The sequence below is a fragment of the Parasteatoda tepidariorum genome, chromosome 1 (assembly GCF_982258835.1).
Source record: "Parasteatoda tepidariorum strain Cologne lab strain chromosome 1, Ptep-v5.0, whole genome shotgun sequence".
NCBI classification, from domain to species: domain Eukaryota; kingdom Metazoa; phylum Arthropoda; class Arachnida; order Araneae; family Theridiidae; genus Parasteatoda; species Parasteatoda tepidariorum.
The window spans coordinates 56,451,383-56,469,918 of NC_141755.1; the positions used below are offsets into that span (position 1 = coordinate 56,451,383).

Here is an 18,536-nt window from a genome sequence, read left to right on the forward strand (position 1 = left end):
AAATCTTAATGCGCAAAATTTTTACACTTTTATTTGTGTTTGATAGATATAAACTCTGGTAGAATTAAAAATCTCATGTTTGACAATTCAGTAATTGTTGAGCTATATTTCTGGCAGTGATTTCGTCAAGAAATCGCATCTTAATCAGAAACGTAAATAGTAATTGAACGCGAAACCATTAATCGTACAAAAAACATTTTAAAATTACAATTCTAAAATAATTGTTGCGTGATGCAGCAGAAATACTATAAGAAAATTGAAAGTCGTAAAAACGCAAAACCTTTTCTATCGAGAGAGCACGACAAATGTCCAAAATTAGCTCTCTCTCCCCAAAGGTTTTGCATGTCCGGGAAAAGAGAAAAAGAGAATACAAAAGCAAAATACCAAAGTACAAAGTAAAACACAAAGTACTTTGTCTAAGATAGGTACTCTGCCAGACATTCGTCTGGAGCTGTGGCTGTGACTATGGTAACGAGGTATGATTATTTACAGTAGGGGTGCGGGATCCCTGTTTAGGACTGATTTTGGGGAGAAAATGAAACCTCTTCATCGAAGCTACCCTCCCTAAAACGCCCTCTTCTTGTTTCCATAGCCCCAGACTACCGCAGACTTTGTGGCGGGCAGAGTACATATGTCAGACAATATAAGATACAAAAGTACAAAAAGAAAAACAATGTTCAATATACAATCAAAACAATGTTCAAGGAGTATTTTGAAGTAGGTTTTGGAACATTGTTTTTCTTTTTGTACTTTTCTAACTTGTTTTTGTATTTCACATTCTCTTTTTCTCACTTTCTGGACTTTTTGCAAAACCTTAGGAGAGCAAATTTTAGACATTTGTCGTGCTCTCTTTATAGAAATGGTTTTGCGTTTTTATGACTTCCGAAGCTGGTACCCCCTAATGACGTCAGCTTCGGATGTATTTAATATATTTTCTATTAATTTCCATTGTTTTCTTTCTTAAAATTTTCTATCAGAAATGTAAACTCGTAAAATATTCGACAAAATCGCTTCGTCATTCGTGTAAGATTTCATTTAACTCCGAGAGTTCTCCAGCATTTTTTATCGAATAATAATACCGTTTGTATTTTATTATAGGATGATATCTGAGTTAGTAAGCTAGCATGGGAGGCAAGTTTTTCGAATTTCCTTTCTCTTTGTGACGGAGAGTTCACTCGCTTATTTCCTACCTGCTTTACGTTGTATATAATAATCAATTGTAATAATCGAGAAGTAGACCTAATACTACTGCCAAAAATTGCAGCCTCTTAAGAAAATATGAATGTCCTCAGTTTGACAAAACGTTCGCTCCAAGCAATTGGAAACAGTTTCGCTAAAAACAAAGAAAATTTCGTGAATTTTGAGTATCCATTTTTTACAATGAATCAAAACAAGGAAATGTGAGTTTAGTTTATAACTCATCTTCTTAGTTTTAAAGTTAGTTTCCCAATCCTATTATTATTTTTGAAACCTATATTTATTCAGACAGTTCTATTTTGCAGGTTAACCCTTCTACATAATCTTTTGTGAGGCACTTTTCATTTCGAAAATCTAAACTTAGTTTCATTTTACGTAATAATGAATATTTATTTAATATAAACTTTAAAATTGATTATGAAGCCTAGATGGACTTTAGATTCACTATCGAAAGAATTTGAGGATATAATTGAAAATTGCTGAAAATATTCGAAAACGTTATCGAAATTAAATGGTAGCAAATTTCAAATCTTATTTCATAATTTAAAAAATTTTTCATGTATATTGGTAAAACTTTTTCTCAATCATGCTCATCGAATGCCTTTCCCTAACTAATACATTTAAAATACAATGATTCTACTACAAACACGATACATATTTTATATTGATTAAGTTTTTAACTCAAATCTTAATTTTTTGATTGTCTATAACTTTTATTCATTTAAAACTATTTCTAGCACATTTCTTACATATTTCTAAGAAATATGTTAATATCCAATTTTATCTAACTCAAATACATATTTCAATCTCCGGACAGCGTACTATGTGTATTTTAATTGATCCTCTTTACTAGTGGATTGGCCTAATTTTAAGAATCCATGCCACCAGCTTATATTTTGGCAGTAGCATTAACATAGACAACCTCATGTTAAAAGAAACGAAAAAGATATTTGTTAATATGGAGAATGGGCGAGTTTGTTTGTCTCTGCAGCAGTTAACTTGCTGAGATGTTGAAGATTAGTAATCAAGTAAATACAATAGTCTATAATAAGTACAAGAAACAGTCTCTTATAGAGAAGAGATTCAAAGCGCAAAATTCCTAGCAGCCTATATCAATTTTGAAAATGATATTGCAATTTGTCAATTTTGAAATTGATCTCAATTACAAAATCGAGGACATACTTTGAAATACAAAATTGGTGGCATTCTTAGTGCGGAAAAACTTATTTTTTAAATTCCAAGAAAGATGTCAACCATTAAAAAAAGAACATATGTTACAACAATGGCATAGTAGAACACAATAATGAAAAAATTGAGCATTGTAGTCCGTATGTTGCGAACTATCAAAGAAAGAGAAATTTTTGATTATCTTGGAGTATTTTAGAAGTTTAAATCTTCCAAATAAGTGTCAGATGGTTCGCCATCTATTCAGAAATATTTCTTGTTTATTCTATGGTGCAAAAATCTAATTTTTTAAATTGCCTTTTGCTTTGGTCTCTAATGTACAGGTTGTTCCATAAAGACCACCTTTGCCACGAATCTTTAGAATTAAATTAAATTCCCCTCCATTATAAATTACGTTGATTACTGGAATCCAAATATGTATATATATGGTTCACAGCTCAGCCATCTCAACTGAAATAAATACACGGATTCCAGGGACTTTATAAAAAGTTCATGGAAGTGGAAATCTTCATATATTGAAGGAATGGAGGAAATATTGTAGTGCCTATGCTGGTAGTCGAACCCCCTTTCATATGATTGATAGCTTAGTCTTCTCAGCTAAAGCATATACCCAGTTTCAAAGAACTAACTGATTTCATAAGGCATTCAACTTATTTGATTATCGGACCAATTTAGAATAGCACATTTACAAATGTATGTCCAGTGTATTTCCTCAGAAAATCGACGAATACAGATTTTAAAAAAATCATTCTTTACTTAGAGAACAGTTTTCAGAAGAGAATTTATAACCAAATCGAATGTATCACAAGATATCTTGAAAAATCAGAAAAGGAAAAGTTCGAGAAATTAATAATAAGTTTACTTGTAAAGTTTCTTTAAAGTATAAGTTTGGCGCAAATAATAAGTTTTTCGATCTATGTGATCAGTCGCTGTACGGCTCTGGATTTATATTTTACGTAAAAGTTGTGGAAAGCGATTTTAAAAACATATGGAGATCAGTCGTAGTATATGCACACTGCGTATGAATTATGAATTAAATGGAAAGCGATATTAAAAACATTTGGTGATCAGCCGCTGTTTACAGTACATTGTGTAAAAAATGTAAGTTAAATTAAAAATGATTTTAAAAGCATTTAACGCGATTGTAACCAGAAAAATTTTATTTGCAATATTTATACGTTCCCTCCAGAATTTTTTTTCTACAAAATCAGATTTTGGGTAAAGAAACATCTCCAGAGGATATGCTTTTTCAGCTATTTCGTGCAAGAATATTTCCGTATAAAAATTCGCTCGCCAAGTGCTCTTCAACTATCCTTTCCTTTATTACATTAACTAATGAAATTAAGGAGCACAATTATGTCGTAAATCAACGGCACTTTCTTTCGCAATTCCAAAGTAACCCATTTTTTTTATTGAATACTCAAAGAACTGATGTGACACTTCTTTTTTTGCTGATGAATGCTGTTTTTAAGATCATATATTGTTCCTAAGTTCCGGTAAAAAACAACTAGTAAACGGCGTTTTAAAAAATCCAATGTAAGCAAAACTTGCAAGATATACAGTGATTAATTTTTGAGACTAAAATATTTTTTAAAAAACAAAGCTGGGTAAATTTAAAGGCGAACAACTAATAAACTTGGATTTATATTTTATGTTAAACTTGAAACACAGTTGTAAACAAGGATTCATACAATATTTAAAGCCAATTTTTGCAAATAAAAGTATTTACTCTTTACTCATCGAATAAATTATTCAAAGAAAAGTTTTTATATATGTTGCTCACTGTTCATTTTAAAACGTTAAGTAAAGGTTCCATGCTGCGAATTGCATTTTTGCTTTGTAATTTGAACGTTTTCTGAATTTTTTAAAATGCTTTAATTCATTATAAATAAATAAAAAAATGCGTTGAATGGTATGAAATTAATACTTGTATGACTTCGCCTTTTTGAATAAATAAATTTTTGCCAATGGTAAGTCAATGATTTTTTATGGGTACAATGATTATATTTAAAAATACGGTTGAATATAATTTCGATTAAAAACAAAGTAACTATTTTTACTTGTTTTGAGTTACCCGACTCACACTGTCAATAGTGTTGACGTTGATCAGTGGTAAACGGATCATGGGTAAGAGTCGTCTTGTCATCAGGCTAACCGTTGGAAGTTTTTGTGTTTTTCCTTTTCACGTATCGCAAGGGCGGGTTAGTTCCATTAAGAAAGTCTTCCACGAAGGCAAATTTCTCCCAATTCTTGATCTAGGAGTTTCCTTGTCTTCTGGATTGGGTTCAAAATTACGAGGCTATGGAGTATTGGTAGTCCTAAACTTAAACTTGATTTGGCTGCTGGCAACGACAATAATTATTTAAAAAAAACTAATCTTCAAAGCGATAAAAAAAATTCTACCAAACCCACATTTTTAAAATTTATAAAAATGCTTTGCATTGAAATATAATGCTAATAGTGCAAATACTACTGAAATAAAATACTGTTTGAGTTTGAATTTTCCAGTTAAACATTCTATGCATCGGGAAATTAAACACATAGTTTGATATGTAAGCAGATTTAATTATACATTGTTATTCGTATTCATAAACTCTGTTATTTATTTAAATCAATCAATCTGTATTTTGATTTGAATTTTCAAGAAAAATCCTCTACACGCGTGATAAAGATAAACCTTTCTCGGTAGGTAATAATAGTTGAAAAGTACTATTCATTAGAGTAATAATTGTTTAAGACGTCTGGTGGCTGAGTGGTAACGCTTCAAGCTCTCTTGTCACAGGTCCTTGGTTCGATCACCGGGCCGGACAAGGATGACTCAGCCTTTCATCCCTTCAGGGGGTCGATAAAATGAGTGCCAAGCAGTGTATAATGAGTATAAACAGGGACTCATTGACTAAGTAGAAGCGGTGGCACAGGTCCGGGGTTCTATCCTCGAAACCGGCATGATTGACTCAACCTTTCAGTGGGTTGATAAAATGAGATCTAAACATGCTTGGGAACACTGGGGTTCAGCGTCCGACTGACCACCCGACCGGAACACCTGCTCTTGCACCCCAGAACCCATGGTCAAGAAAACTGAGATGGGCATATTGGGCCTTGACTCTCTTTGGGCTGTTGCGCCACTGAGTTTAGTTGAAAAATGCTTAAAAGTCACATTAACTATTAACTAATATAATCGTTAATGACCAATAATCCTTGATTAGAGTTAACACTTATACATTTGACAATTCGCAGAAAAATTTGAATATTCTGAATAATCTAATAATTAGATTTTCGATGAAGTTTGAATATTTATGTTGAACTTAACTCTTATAGTACTAATTATTCAGTGATGCTAATTATTTTATGAATTCGAAAACAAAAACATGTTTAGTCTGAATTTTAACGCAAGCTAAGTTTTTTAAGAAATTATTTCAAATTATTTAAAAAAAAACTTTAAGCAGTTCTCTTGAAAAAGTAGCCTATTATAAAAACGTAAAGCTAAAATGACAAAGAAAGAGAGAAATGGAAAAAAAACTATGAATACTTACTGTTTCAGAATGTAGGAAATATGTACTATTCCTAATTTTGCAGCAATTTTGTAAACCACAGCAATTTTTTCTTGTGTTCAAAATTTCTGAGAGAAATTTGTGGATGGTCATCTGGTCAAAACTATTAAAACCATCGATTTTGACATCGTTTAACAAAGTAATAGGAGTTTCCTTAGCACACATAATTCATGTTTAATTTTAAGATTGAGATAAAAATTTGTCCTTATAAAACACAACATCCATAATAAATTTCTTATTAAAGTATTTTTAATAATGTAGATCTTTTTTTCTTACTTTAAACAAATTATATTTAAAAAATAATTATTAATTATAAGTAATTTCCCAATTAGCTAGATTTTTGGTTTTCAAATATTTTAGTGATTTACGAATTTAATGGTTGTTTTTTGATACAGAAATTATAGCATAAAACTGTAAGTTTTATAAGAAATAGCTTTGAATTTTTGATGGTAATAAGACTTAGGCCTCTTTAAAAAGCAACATTTAAAAATGGTTTGTTTTAAAAATGGCAAACTTTTCAAACTATTTTATTAAGAATTGAAGTAGTATTTAAAAGGATGTGTTTAGTTACCAAATTTATTTTCAAAATGATTTAATTCTAGGGATAACGTATTAATTTATGCACAAAAAAACCTGGCTTAGATAGTATAATTTAAAATATTCCAATAAAATTAAAGTAGTATTTTTAGAAACAAATTTTTTATTAAATTTAATTTTGTTCTTGATGAAACGCATAAGTTAGAGCATTGTCTGCTTTCTCTGCTGAGTTAGGACTGCATAAAATTATCCATTAGAAATAAAGAAGTAGTTCCTAAAAGTAAGCAAAGTTGGAAATTGCGTAAGTAATTTATAAATCTGGGGTCTCCTTATAGAACTCAGTCAGACCACTCTAACCCATATTTCAATTGTCTGCCAGTTTATTTCATTCCACTTCCGAAGTGAACTGTCATAAAAAAGTTCTGCCACTCCATAAAACAGAAAAACAAAGTGTGTTGACACAGAATCTGTCATATTTTCGAGAGCGCAAAAACTTTCTGGAAAAAGCTAAATAAATTACTTTTTTCATTCCTATTACTCTCTTTCTATTTCCTGTTCCTTCGTTGGCGATGTTTGAATTTATTTTCCCTTTCCGACACTTCAAAACCCTGAAAGTAGTCTGGAACAACTCGCCAAAGTTCTGTGACTCACATTTGAGTTGACAGATGATGTTGGAGTGCCACTTCCTTGGGTTGGCGCAATCCATCTTCATTGGCAAGCAGTCCTCTTAAAGATTGAGTCACTCCAGGGACTTTTGAATTTGACAGGGACAGCACAATACTCTCGTCAGGTGGGGTGACAAAGTTTGGCGAAAAAAAGGAACCACTCATTTTTGTCATATCACTTTCTAAAGTGAGCTTCGAAAGTCTAAAGGGAATGATATTCAATGGGCTGTATTTGATTAACCTAGATAGTTTTTTTTAAAACATAAGTTTTTTTTAAGGGGGAAATTTTTCATTTTTATAATGGACCTAACGTTTAAATAGGGAAATGTGAAAGAAAAAGCGAAGTGAGTAGAAAAAAATAGCTCACACTAAGCACTTTATTTCAGTTTAAATGCATAAAAAAAGAGTTTTTTAGTATTGAATTTGCGATCTACCTAAAATAAAGCTGTTTTCATTTACTCCTTATTTGGGTAGTCTACTTTTTTTTCTCGAAATAATGCGCAATTCCGGTTACGTCTTTCAGAAATATTTTTAATTCAAATACATTAAACTCCCTATCGCATACAGTTGTGTATGGATGGTGTTTTCTACACTAGGGAACGCTGCAAGGTCGGTACCGCCTAAATTTCCGGGTTACTGTTTCCGTTGTATTTTAAAGCCATTTGGCATCATTGTGTTTTGAGATTCTTGCAAACAATGTATTTGATTACTTATTACTTGTGTTTACAATGCTAACAATACTGGTGTTTATAATGCTAAAAGTGTTAACACTAACGTAAGATGGTGCACAGCTTGCAACAAGGACAAACAGTAATAAACTTATAGAAAGAGGCCATATCAAGACTGCCAAAAAAGCGAGTTATTCAAAATCTAGCAACCATGTCACCTTTTTTAACAATATATCTCTAAATAACTAAAACAAATTTTCACTTCAAACTCACCAGAATTACATAATAACATTAATATCTTATGAAATACGGCAGATTTGAGCTCAGAAATTATCTAATTTATTTCTCTTAAAGAAAACAAAATTTTTCGTTTGAAAATATCACCACGCAGAATAACATGTAGTAAGCAGCTGCATACTTTCTAACCGGAACTAGATCAGGCATACAGCTCGAGATTGTTATTGTTTACATTTCTACTGAAAACACCATCTATACTGCATGTTTTCAAGATTACATTTGCTACGTAGCCAGTTGAGTGGTTAGAAATTACTAGTGTACGAATACGAGATGAAATACGAGAGTACTTTATTGAGAACATGTCCGTGTTTTCACTTGTTTCACATTTGACACCATGGGACGCGAAAAAAGAATCACGTTTATCACGACATGTGAATAAAGTAATGAAGGGGTTAAATGGGGCATTTTCAGAAAGTGGGAGAATAATGTTAACTACAAATATTTTGAATTCTACGGTCACTTGTGTTATATGGCCGCAATATTCTCTACTTAAGCAAAATAGCTTTCGGTTAAAAAAACATGTTAATTTTTTATTGAATTTTAGACCATAATATAGTATTGAGCAATAAATTAAAGGGAAAAAATACTATCGAAGTAGATATCATTATGTAATTTGTAATCTTTGCCATTTCACGTGAAAGAAATTTGTAATTTGTTGCAAAAATATTTCATGAAAGTGTAAGAAAATACTTTAAAACAGTGCGAAAATCCTTTTAAGAGTAAATAAATAAGTTGGAGGTGCTTTCTTATCCCCTTTTTTTTAAATTAAAAATATCACTCTGTTTCGATTATTACATTTGAACACGCATCAAAGCATTAGATAACTTTTTAGAAAATTATTCCACATTGTCAAAAATTACTTATTAAATAATCGTCAATTTAATTTTCTCTCTCCTTTTTTTATATGTTTGGCAACCATTAAATACATTTTACATTGACTCAATTAACAACGTGAATGTCCGGAATTCACTCTTTTAAATTATAATAAAAAAATATTTAGGGTAGATTTAGGAAACTTTTACTAAAATTTTTATTTAATTATTATATTTAGAATTCCAGTTAGTAAACTGAATTATAAATCTATTCTAAAAACAATAGTGTGTATAACATTTAAACTGAATTGTTCTCAGAGCTCCAAGTTTAAATACAATGTATGTTCCCACCTTTTCAAAATTTGTCTAAAACTATCTCTAAAATGAATTGAAATGTTATAGTCTTTTGTAAGATCTAAAACGCCTACAAATTTCACTAAAAAACTTGATTATTTATGATTACTTGACTTATTAAACTTGATACTTAGAATCACAATGTAATACATATTATACGTTCTTGAACTACAGAGATATTTTGAATTTATTTATCAGTTTGAAAATTTTGAATTTTCAAGCTGTTTTGCATTATAGTTATTTTCTTTGATTCTCTTTAAAAAATCTTTTATTTTCCTTTTTTTTTCTAAATATTTCACTTTCTTTTTTTTCAATTCCCATAAAACAAAGACCCTTAAGTATCTGATATGTTTATAAATATAATAATATGCAAGTTAAAATTATAATATACCAGTTTTTAAATATATAATTCGAATAGAAAGACTAATACGGGAATTAAAACCTCAATATCTAATATACCGCCTACTGTTTAATCCTAGGAAAAGCTTTTTTTAAAGTTTTAGGTCATTATTAATTTTAGTTGGGTCATTTTCTTCAGATCTACCTGATAATTACTATATTGGAGAGACACGAAAATAGGATCCTTCTCAGCTTATTGCTTGCAAGTACTAAAACAAAATTAAATTATTATAAATTAAAATTATCGTAACACATTAATTTAAAAAAAAAATTCATTTATTATTTTTTCTCTAAATGCCAGGTACGATCTTAGATAAGAAAAGGAAAACTTGTTTGTCAGTATGAATTAAAACGATCTTTCCTTTATTGCAAATCGAATAAAGTCAGAAAAAAAATCGTTATAGTTTAGTCATCATTTGTGCATAGGAATTATAAGCATAAAAAAATAGTAACTATGCATGATTTTTGGAAGCATTTAAATCTGAGACATGCATAACATTTTTAATAAAAGAAAAACGAAGACGTTATTGAGCTTACAGAAGTTATTCAAGCAATAATTATGCTTGTTAACTGCAAAAATACGAAATTTTTATAATTGCCATGTTGACGAATAAAAAGAATAGCAAAGTCTTCAGACAAAATGCACATTAATTAATGATTTATATGAATTTATAATATTCAAAATAATTCTTGTACAGCACAAAAAATTTATGCCTAAGAGTGAAATCTAGAGGAAAATTGTGACTGAATAAAATTTCTTTCCATATTTCTAAGCAAAGTAAAAATATTAAAATTAATTTAACTATAACAAATAAGTTGGAATATTATAGAATCGGTTGAAACATTTTCATATGAAACATTATAGAATTAGTAAATTGATGAAAAAAATCCCTTTAGCTTACCTTTGAAAAAAGAATACTTTGCGTTATAGTTAAGACGAGTAATTAATTTGACACCTAACATTTTTAATCTACTTCTTTAGTTAACTAATTTAAAAATTCTACTACTTTAGTTAAAAGTACAGATATATTGTAAAATTTAAAGTAGTGCTTGAATTTAAAATTGAAGAATTATCTTAAGATTATATTTTAAAAGTAAAACGTAGTTTGAATATTAAATTTCCTCATATTTAAAGTTAAACTAAAAGGCTTCATTTAAAACTAATTTTAAAATTTGTGATTTTCAAAAGAAAAAGAATGTATAAATTGAGATATGAGTTTAAAAATAAAGTCCTTTTTTGAAATTGAGTTTATGACTTAAATTTAGAAATAAATACAGGTTTTTAAAATTTAAATCTTGTGTTTTAAGATAATTATTGTATTGTATTTTTTCAAACAATCTTAATATTTTATTAAATTTATATTTCAAAATATATTTTTGCTTACTTTTTAAAAGTTAAGAATATCACACTAGAAAATAAAATCAAATACCTTAAAGTAATATCGATCAGTTGGTTGCGTACTAATTAAAATATGAATGCATTTTTTTTATAGAATTTATGAAATTTTAAACGAAAAAATTAATTGTGATCTGAAAATCTACATTTTGTTCTTTTGACTATGAACCTTTTGTTCTCTACAATACAAGAAGCAAGCGACTTTTGAATTTTGGAATACTAAATGCCGAATGAAAAATTTAAATTTTTTTATATTAAGGAAGGATTATATTTTTTTACTAACGTTAAAAATAAAACCGTTAGTTAAAATCATTAGTTTTACTTTTTATTCAGAACAAAATTTTAACACCAAAATACGAACTAAGTAATGCTGAAATAACTATAAAACTTTTCTGACGAGTCAGCATAAGATTTACAGAATTTATAAGATTTCCTCGCCTTAGAAAAATAAAGAGGTCTTTAAAGAATCATTTTTGATCGCCAGCAGCGCGTTTGGAAACTAATCGCTCGCAAAACTGATTTTTCGCCAAATCGCTAAATGCTCTTAAATTTCCGAAATCAGCAATACTGTCTTCTCTCTGAGCATTAAATTTTAAGAATCCCGGTAAAAATGGAAATCAGTGAAAATGAACTTAGTGGAAGTATTATCTGCTGTTACAATTCCTTTTCCAGAAATGTTTCTCTGTGGAATTTGAATTTCATTCAATGTTTAAATCTTCATTAAATGTTTTGTTAGTTCATCAGCTTTTTCGGAATAGAAATTTTATTACTTTCTGAGCATTTTGAAACAATTTATTATATTATATGAATTCTGCCTAATTTTTTGTAAATGCTTTGTACTCTTTAAAGATAAAAATTAACTTTATTTTAGTTTAACAAAATATTTAAAATATTTTCATTTTAACATCAAATTTATCTTTCTCTAAAATAAAATGGGTTAAAAATTGTACTTTTAGATTATTAAAAGCAGATGGTAGATAGTTTTTGTCATTTTTACAATTATATAATATACCAATTACATATTCTTGTGGCCACAGTAACTGAGAAAATTTAAGCAAAATCTTTAATAAGAATTTGGTTTCCTTCTTGGATTATTTCATTGGTTCCCCGTGAATTTTTTTTAAAGTTTATATGTTTATTTGAATAATCGAATGCATTTTATTTATATTTTTATCGAGACACTTTTTTAATTAGTTAATTCTTTGAGCAGTTTTCTAATCAGAATAGTTTATATTTTGTATTTTATATATTATTGAAAAAAGAAGCATGCTTAATATAGTAAATACAAATTCGCATTTATAAAAGTCACCACCTTTTTTCAAAGATTTTATCATGATCTTTAAAAAGGTGATAGGTTTTGTTGGATAAATGTTTTCTGAAAAATTATAGGAAATTAGAGTGTTTTGCATTATTTGGATATTTATATATCATTGATTTGCTATAGCTTTTGCAAATATTAATTAATTACGATATAAACTAAATAATTATTTGACATTCAAGTGGTTTGATTTCACCACAACGCCTCTTTTTAACAGGGTGCGTAGCGTTTTTAAAAAGTGCTTAAATGTGCTTATTTTCGATTTTCATTTTTTAAAAGCCCTTAAAGGTGCTTTTTTCATTGGGTGTTTTTAAAAAGTGCTTAATGTTCCCATTTTCAAAATTAGATTTTTCCTTTACCATGTTGATTTTCGTTTCGAATTATGCAAAAACCACAGTTCACATTGTTCTATTCAACATTTTCACAATTAATTCAACCTCAATCTATTTCGGCGTATTGCCAGCCCGTAGCGTATGAAAACGCCATTCGTTTTACATGACTCAAAATTTCATGATTTTTGACAATTGTCAAAAACAATGCCAATTTTTTTTTTTGACATGACAGTTAAAAACAAGATAAAACCGTCAATTGTCAAAAACTTTCCAACCCTGCCTAATTATGATTTTTTTTTAAATGCTTGAAAAGTGCTTAAAAGGTGCTTATTTTTTGTTGAATAATTTGGCTACCCACCCTGTTTAATCATTGGATGGAGATGTGTTTTTGTGTCCCTCTTACAAAAATCGTGGTACTTTAAGGTATATCTAATGTATGAATTTCAAACCTTTTTAAAGTTAAATTTTAATTTTTTAGGGCAATGAAGAAAATAGATTGCTCCAATCCGCAAATTATATCAGAAACTGTTGATGGAGCAAGTCCAGAAGAAATCGAACGACGCAGAAGAGCTGGACGTTCTAAAAAGAACAAGAAGAAGCATCCCAAGAAACGAGGACATCATAAAAGTGGAACTTTAGCTGTCGTCAGCGGTGGCTCACCAACATTTCATACATAATAATAACACACATTGAAGCTTCTCAATTGTACTCGATACAATACATTCTGTTATTGTACAATAGAGATACTGCTATTAAACATGACATATTAGTATAACTTGAAAACTTCATTCACTTCAAAAATATACAAATTGGAAATAACAGTCGGCATGTTATAAGCGCTCAAAAACAGACGCCCATTTTCAAGAGTTGCCAGACGTGAATGCGAAAAAGTAAAAATGATTTGAAATATGAATATATTTATTGTTTATATTTCAAATCACTTTTGTTTTTGCCTGTTGTTTTGCAATGGCGGGCCTGTTTTTAAGATCTTGAAACGTGTCGGCTGTTATGTCCGATATCGTATCTTTTTGCAGCAAATAGAAGTTTTTAATAAGTAATATCTTACCGTTTCAGTTTCTTGGGATTATTTATTTAATAACTTAATTACATATTAATCTGAAACTCTATATTAAAATAGTTTAAAAAATATTCTAAAATGTTAGATATTTTTTAATGTAACTCATAAAGTTTTGATATGAGCTGATTACATTTATTAAAGGAACTGCCTAAAACTTATTTAAATTAAGCTTGTTCTGATTAAACTTTAATAACATAACAAAAATATAAAATAATAATTTTTTTTCTTCACAATAATTATTTATTTTGATTTTCTAAGAGACAAAGATAAAATGTATTAATGAAAAAACGTGACGAATTTTTTTAACTGAGAATTTTCAAATATTTCAAGACTTATAAAAATTTTGGCATCAGTTTTTTATAAATACTTTACCAAGAATTTTTGCTTATTCTCAACTATTTGTTTTTTTTAATTATTAATACACGGTAAAAACTAAATTTAAAAAGCTGAAAAGCAAAATTTAAAAAGTTTTAACTAAATACGTTCATGAGGGTTTACTGAGTGTTCCGTATTATCCTACCTTAATAGATACTTAATATAAAATATATACATTAAAGGATCGGAAATTAACGTTTAAGTGAAAGGAAATAATATTGTTATAAATATCTGAAATAAAGAATATAACAAAACCTGTTGGTTTGTAAGAGAAAACCTAGAGAAATTAAATTGCAATTATTAGTAAGGTTTGGTATTTTAGCAAGCAATTAAACAAGTTCTGTCTTTAGTCCTAATTTCCTGAATTGATTTGTAAGATTTCGATAATGTGTTTTTTAAATTTTTCTCCTGCATTAAATATTAGTTTTTGAGCTCAGTGTGTTTAATCTTTAGACTTGTTTTTAATTTGAAAAGGACCATATAAATGTTTTCTTTTTTAAATTTATTATAATATTTTATGAAAAACATTTAAAGTGATAGTATGAAGTAAATATTTTTCTTTTTTGTGTGTCAGAGTAAAACCAAAATAAATATTTCATTCATTTATATTTCTAAATACAGGATTCATCAACAAAAATGTTTTTATAGCTTATTCAAATTATTCTACTAAAGTATGCATTGTACCTTGAACAGAAGAGAAGCTTTTTAATGGTTAAAAGGAAAAAAAATATAAAGTATTTGCTACTTATTTTTATCACTTCATATGGTGGATGCTTTTCACGCTGCTAATGAATTGAATATTGCCCAATAGCTCTTAAATGAGCATTAAAACTGTGGCGCATTTTGCAGTTGCAGTGATGTGTGTATAATTGGAAAAAAATCATTTTTAAGAAAACGAGAAAAAAAATAGGTAAAAAACTGTAAATTAGGTGTAGTAGTTGTCAAACCTTTTTATACTGTACCTTCTAATCATACGTAGTTTCTGAAAAAAAAAAGTGAGCTTTTATATACATATTAAGTAAGTGGTTGTAATGCTTGTTGTTATGCATTTATTTCAGAGTTTTTGGCATTAAATTGCTAATTTAGTTCATTTCCCTTTGAAAATATGTTTTGTTTGGCTTTGAAACTTTTTATTCTTATTATTGTGATTATTGTATGTATCTATCGTGAATGTAAGAGCGAATTATCTATTGTAATGTTTTTGTGACTAAATTATACTCTATTATGTGTGTTATGTATTTCCAAATATTGTGCAAAAAATTACATTTTATCGAGTTCTATTCCAGGTTGTCAACTATATTGTAATTCCAGATATACTTCTACTGTACTTTTTATTATCCTTTTTTGCTTAAACTTAAAAAAAAATGAGTTAAATTAGAGGAAAAACGCGCACCATATTTCAGCTGTTCTTGAACCACAAAATCATGTTATCAAGTTTAAGATTATTTAATTTTCACGATAATAACTTTAAATTATGCAGCTTGAATTTAATTTTCACGATAATAACTTTAAATTATGCAGCTTAGATTTAATTTTCACGATAATAACTTTAAATTATGCAGCTTATTGAAGTTGTACAAAATTGGAATAATATTACGGTTTAATCGACACCAAAAAATTATTACTTGCTATATAATAAATAAATTTGCTAAAATAAATTTTGGAATTTAAATACATTAATTTTAATAATAAAATTTTTAAAATTCACTTCTAAAAGTGTAGAAAGTTTGGACGATATTGTGGTTCAATACACTTTAAAATTTGTAGCACTTTGCAAAAAAAATGGAATTAAAGAAATGTACAATGTTTTTTAATAGATTCGTGGTTTCTATTTTTTTTGCGAGTTTGAGAGCTTATTTATTTGCTTAATAATTAAAATTTAAGTAACTTTTTCCAATTACTTGAAAAAATTAGCAATTTCCATTTTTTTAAATCTTTATCATGTGTTTTACTTATTGAAAATCAAGTAATCAAAGTTTTTAATATATTGCAGTAACAGTATTAATAGGAAAGTATCACTACGGGTTGGCCTACCTTTACTTTGAATGAAGAAAGCAATTATATTTGGTATTAAAATTATCCTTTATGATACTTATTGGAAAGGTTTAACGTGGAAAAAACGATAAATAGAAAAAAACTAACCTTTCCCTTAAATTGTATAAGAAATTTTCTGAAAGGAATTTTTAATTTTTACATCGTAAATTTTCAGATAATTGTGTATATTTTGTAATAGAAAGTATATATTTGTAAGATATTCAGTAGAGGATATAGTAACTGTACATTTAGTTTAAGCGAGTAATATAATTATGTAAATGTAATTAATTTTCTCCTGGATAATATAAAATGGAAAATAAATAATGAAAGTCTATTTACTGCAAAATTAAAAATTTTTTGTTTAGAATTATTTTTACAAATACCACATCAATTTGAAGTGCAAAAACAAAAGAAATATTGAAATTTTCTTAGAAAATTTTAATGAAAAAAATCGTTTATAAAAATCGTTTGTTTCATGATTTCACGATTTTTGTTTTTTTCATACTAATATAAATGCATTAAGTGTTTTTGGATTTCATACATTGATATGATGCTATTAGCTCATAAAAATAAATGTATAAATTTCATTTATTATTCATTGTAAAATTTTTAACCTGTTGGAATTTTTGTTTACATTGCGCTGTGTTTCTAGTATAGATGTTTTTCTTCCTTTTTTAATACGACTACGAATTATGGAAATATTTCTTTTTTAGAAAATTTAATTAAGTATGGATATTGAGCAAAACGTAAATTATGGACAATGCGTTTTGTGTTTGTTTTTGTTTTATTTTTAATAAACGCTTTTTGTATATTTTTGTTTTGTTTTATTCAACACTGCATTGCATTAAGTATATGTAAATGTAATGTACAATGTAAACTAACAGAGTTCTTCCTAGATATAATTATTAATATTAAAATTACATTAAGATGAATTATTTTAAGGAAAAAAAAAGGAAAATTATCAACAATAAAATAAACAACTTTTTGCTTAAAAGTTAGTAAGTCTGATGAAACTGAAAATTCACATTGCATTATTGTATAATTTTGATCAATATGTAGTATCATATAAAATCAAATTTAAATTTATGCTTACAAATTAGAATAAACCATGAATTAAAATTTATCGCACAAACTATAGGTGGTAGTTTTAAACTAAAAAGTTGAAAACAAGGTTTTCATTAATATTAAATAGCAGAATTTCATTATTGCATTTAGTTAAGCTTCTTTAATAATTATTGTTTCAGAATTCATCACTTGCAAAGAAGATAACCGACCCCCCCCCCCACCAATCAAACTGACTTTTCATTTACAGATTTATGGCCTTTTTCACTTGCGTAATAGTAATGTTTTTTTTTTCTTTGAATATAAGAAATAAATTGTATTTAGATTAGAAAATATTTTAAAGCAAAAGTTAGTAATTTTCATGAAGTTTTAAAGCTAAATTCATCATGAATATTCCCAGCCGACGGTAAAATATCTTTAAATTAAAGCATAACTTTTCAGCCAATAATTTTTCTTACCGATCTAACACTTGGATTTAGGCGAAAATTATTTCAATAGACTGAAACATTTCCTAGTTCCTGTCCAAAAAACCTCAAATACTGTTTACAAAATGTTGAGTTTGATTGGGTATAGTGCGGCTTTGAGGAGAACAGACTAAATCTGGGGCTGTTTGCTGCTATGGTAACAAGCGACATTTCTAATGCGGGTGAAATGGAGGAAAGAAGGTGTTGATTGGTTTACTCACGACTACTTACGCTAAGATTAAGACAAATCTATTCACCCCACACCCTTATTCGAAGTGACCTTTCCTCGTAACCATAGTACCCGCCACGATGCGAGACGGGTGTCTGGAGGAGTTCTTCTGAAAGCCGCACTATACTTTCCTTATTCGAAACGTAAGATAACGGAGAAAGTTTACTAGTTAAAGTGTTTATTTTGAAAAACTAAAGAAAAAGCATTTAACCGGAATAAGTGATGATTTTTATACCTAATTCTTGTATGCTTCATAGCTACATTTATGCATGATTTGTGAATGATAGTAGTATTTGACATTTCAATAATTTAATTAGGATTCTAACACCTTTCTCAACCTAACGGAAACCCTTGTAATGATCACCCCATTGAGAAAAAAAGGGTCCAATTTTATCAAATTAATTTAAATTCTGTGTACTAAAATGTATGGGCCTTTTTAAAAATAAATTTCAAATAAAAGAAAAGTATTTTGAAAAAGAAAATTGTTTTTATTTTTAGATGATAATACGACATTTTTATAATAAAACATAACATAATATGATCCATTTTTTAATGTATTCCAGTTTCGAAAAATTGAAAACAA

General features: G+C 28.2%; 1 protein-coding gene across 1 annotated transcript in view; it reads left to right on the forward strand.

The window, feature by feature from the left end:
* The window catches only part of LOC107452584 (secreted frizzled-related protein 5), a 274,719-nt gene extending 257,710 nt beyond the window's left edge, over positions 1–17,009 (forward strand). The window contains exon 4 of the mRNA XM_016069089.5: positions 13,190–17,009. Coding sequence (XP_015924575.1) covers positions 13,190–13,388 — 199 coding nt within the window. The 3' untranslated portion in view covers positions 13,389–17,009. The remainder of the gene's footprint in view (positions 1–13,189) is intronic.
* Positions 17,010–18,536: the final 1,527 nt, after the last annotated feature.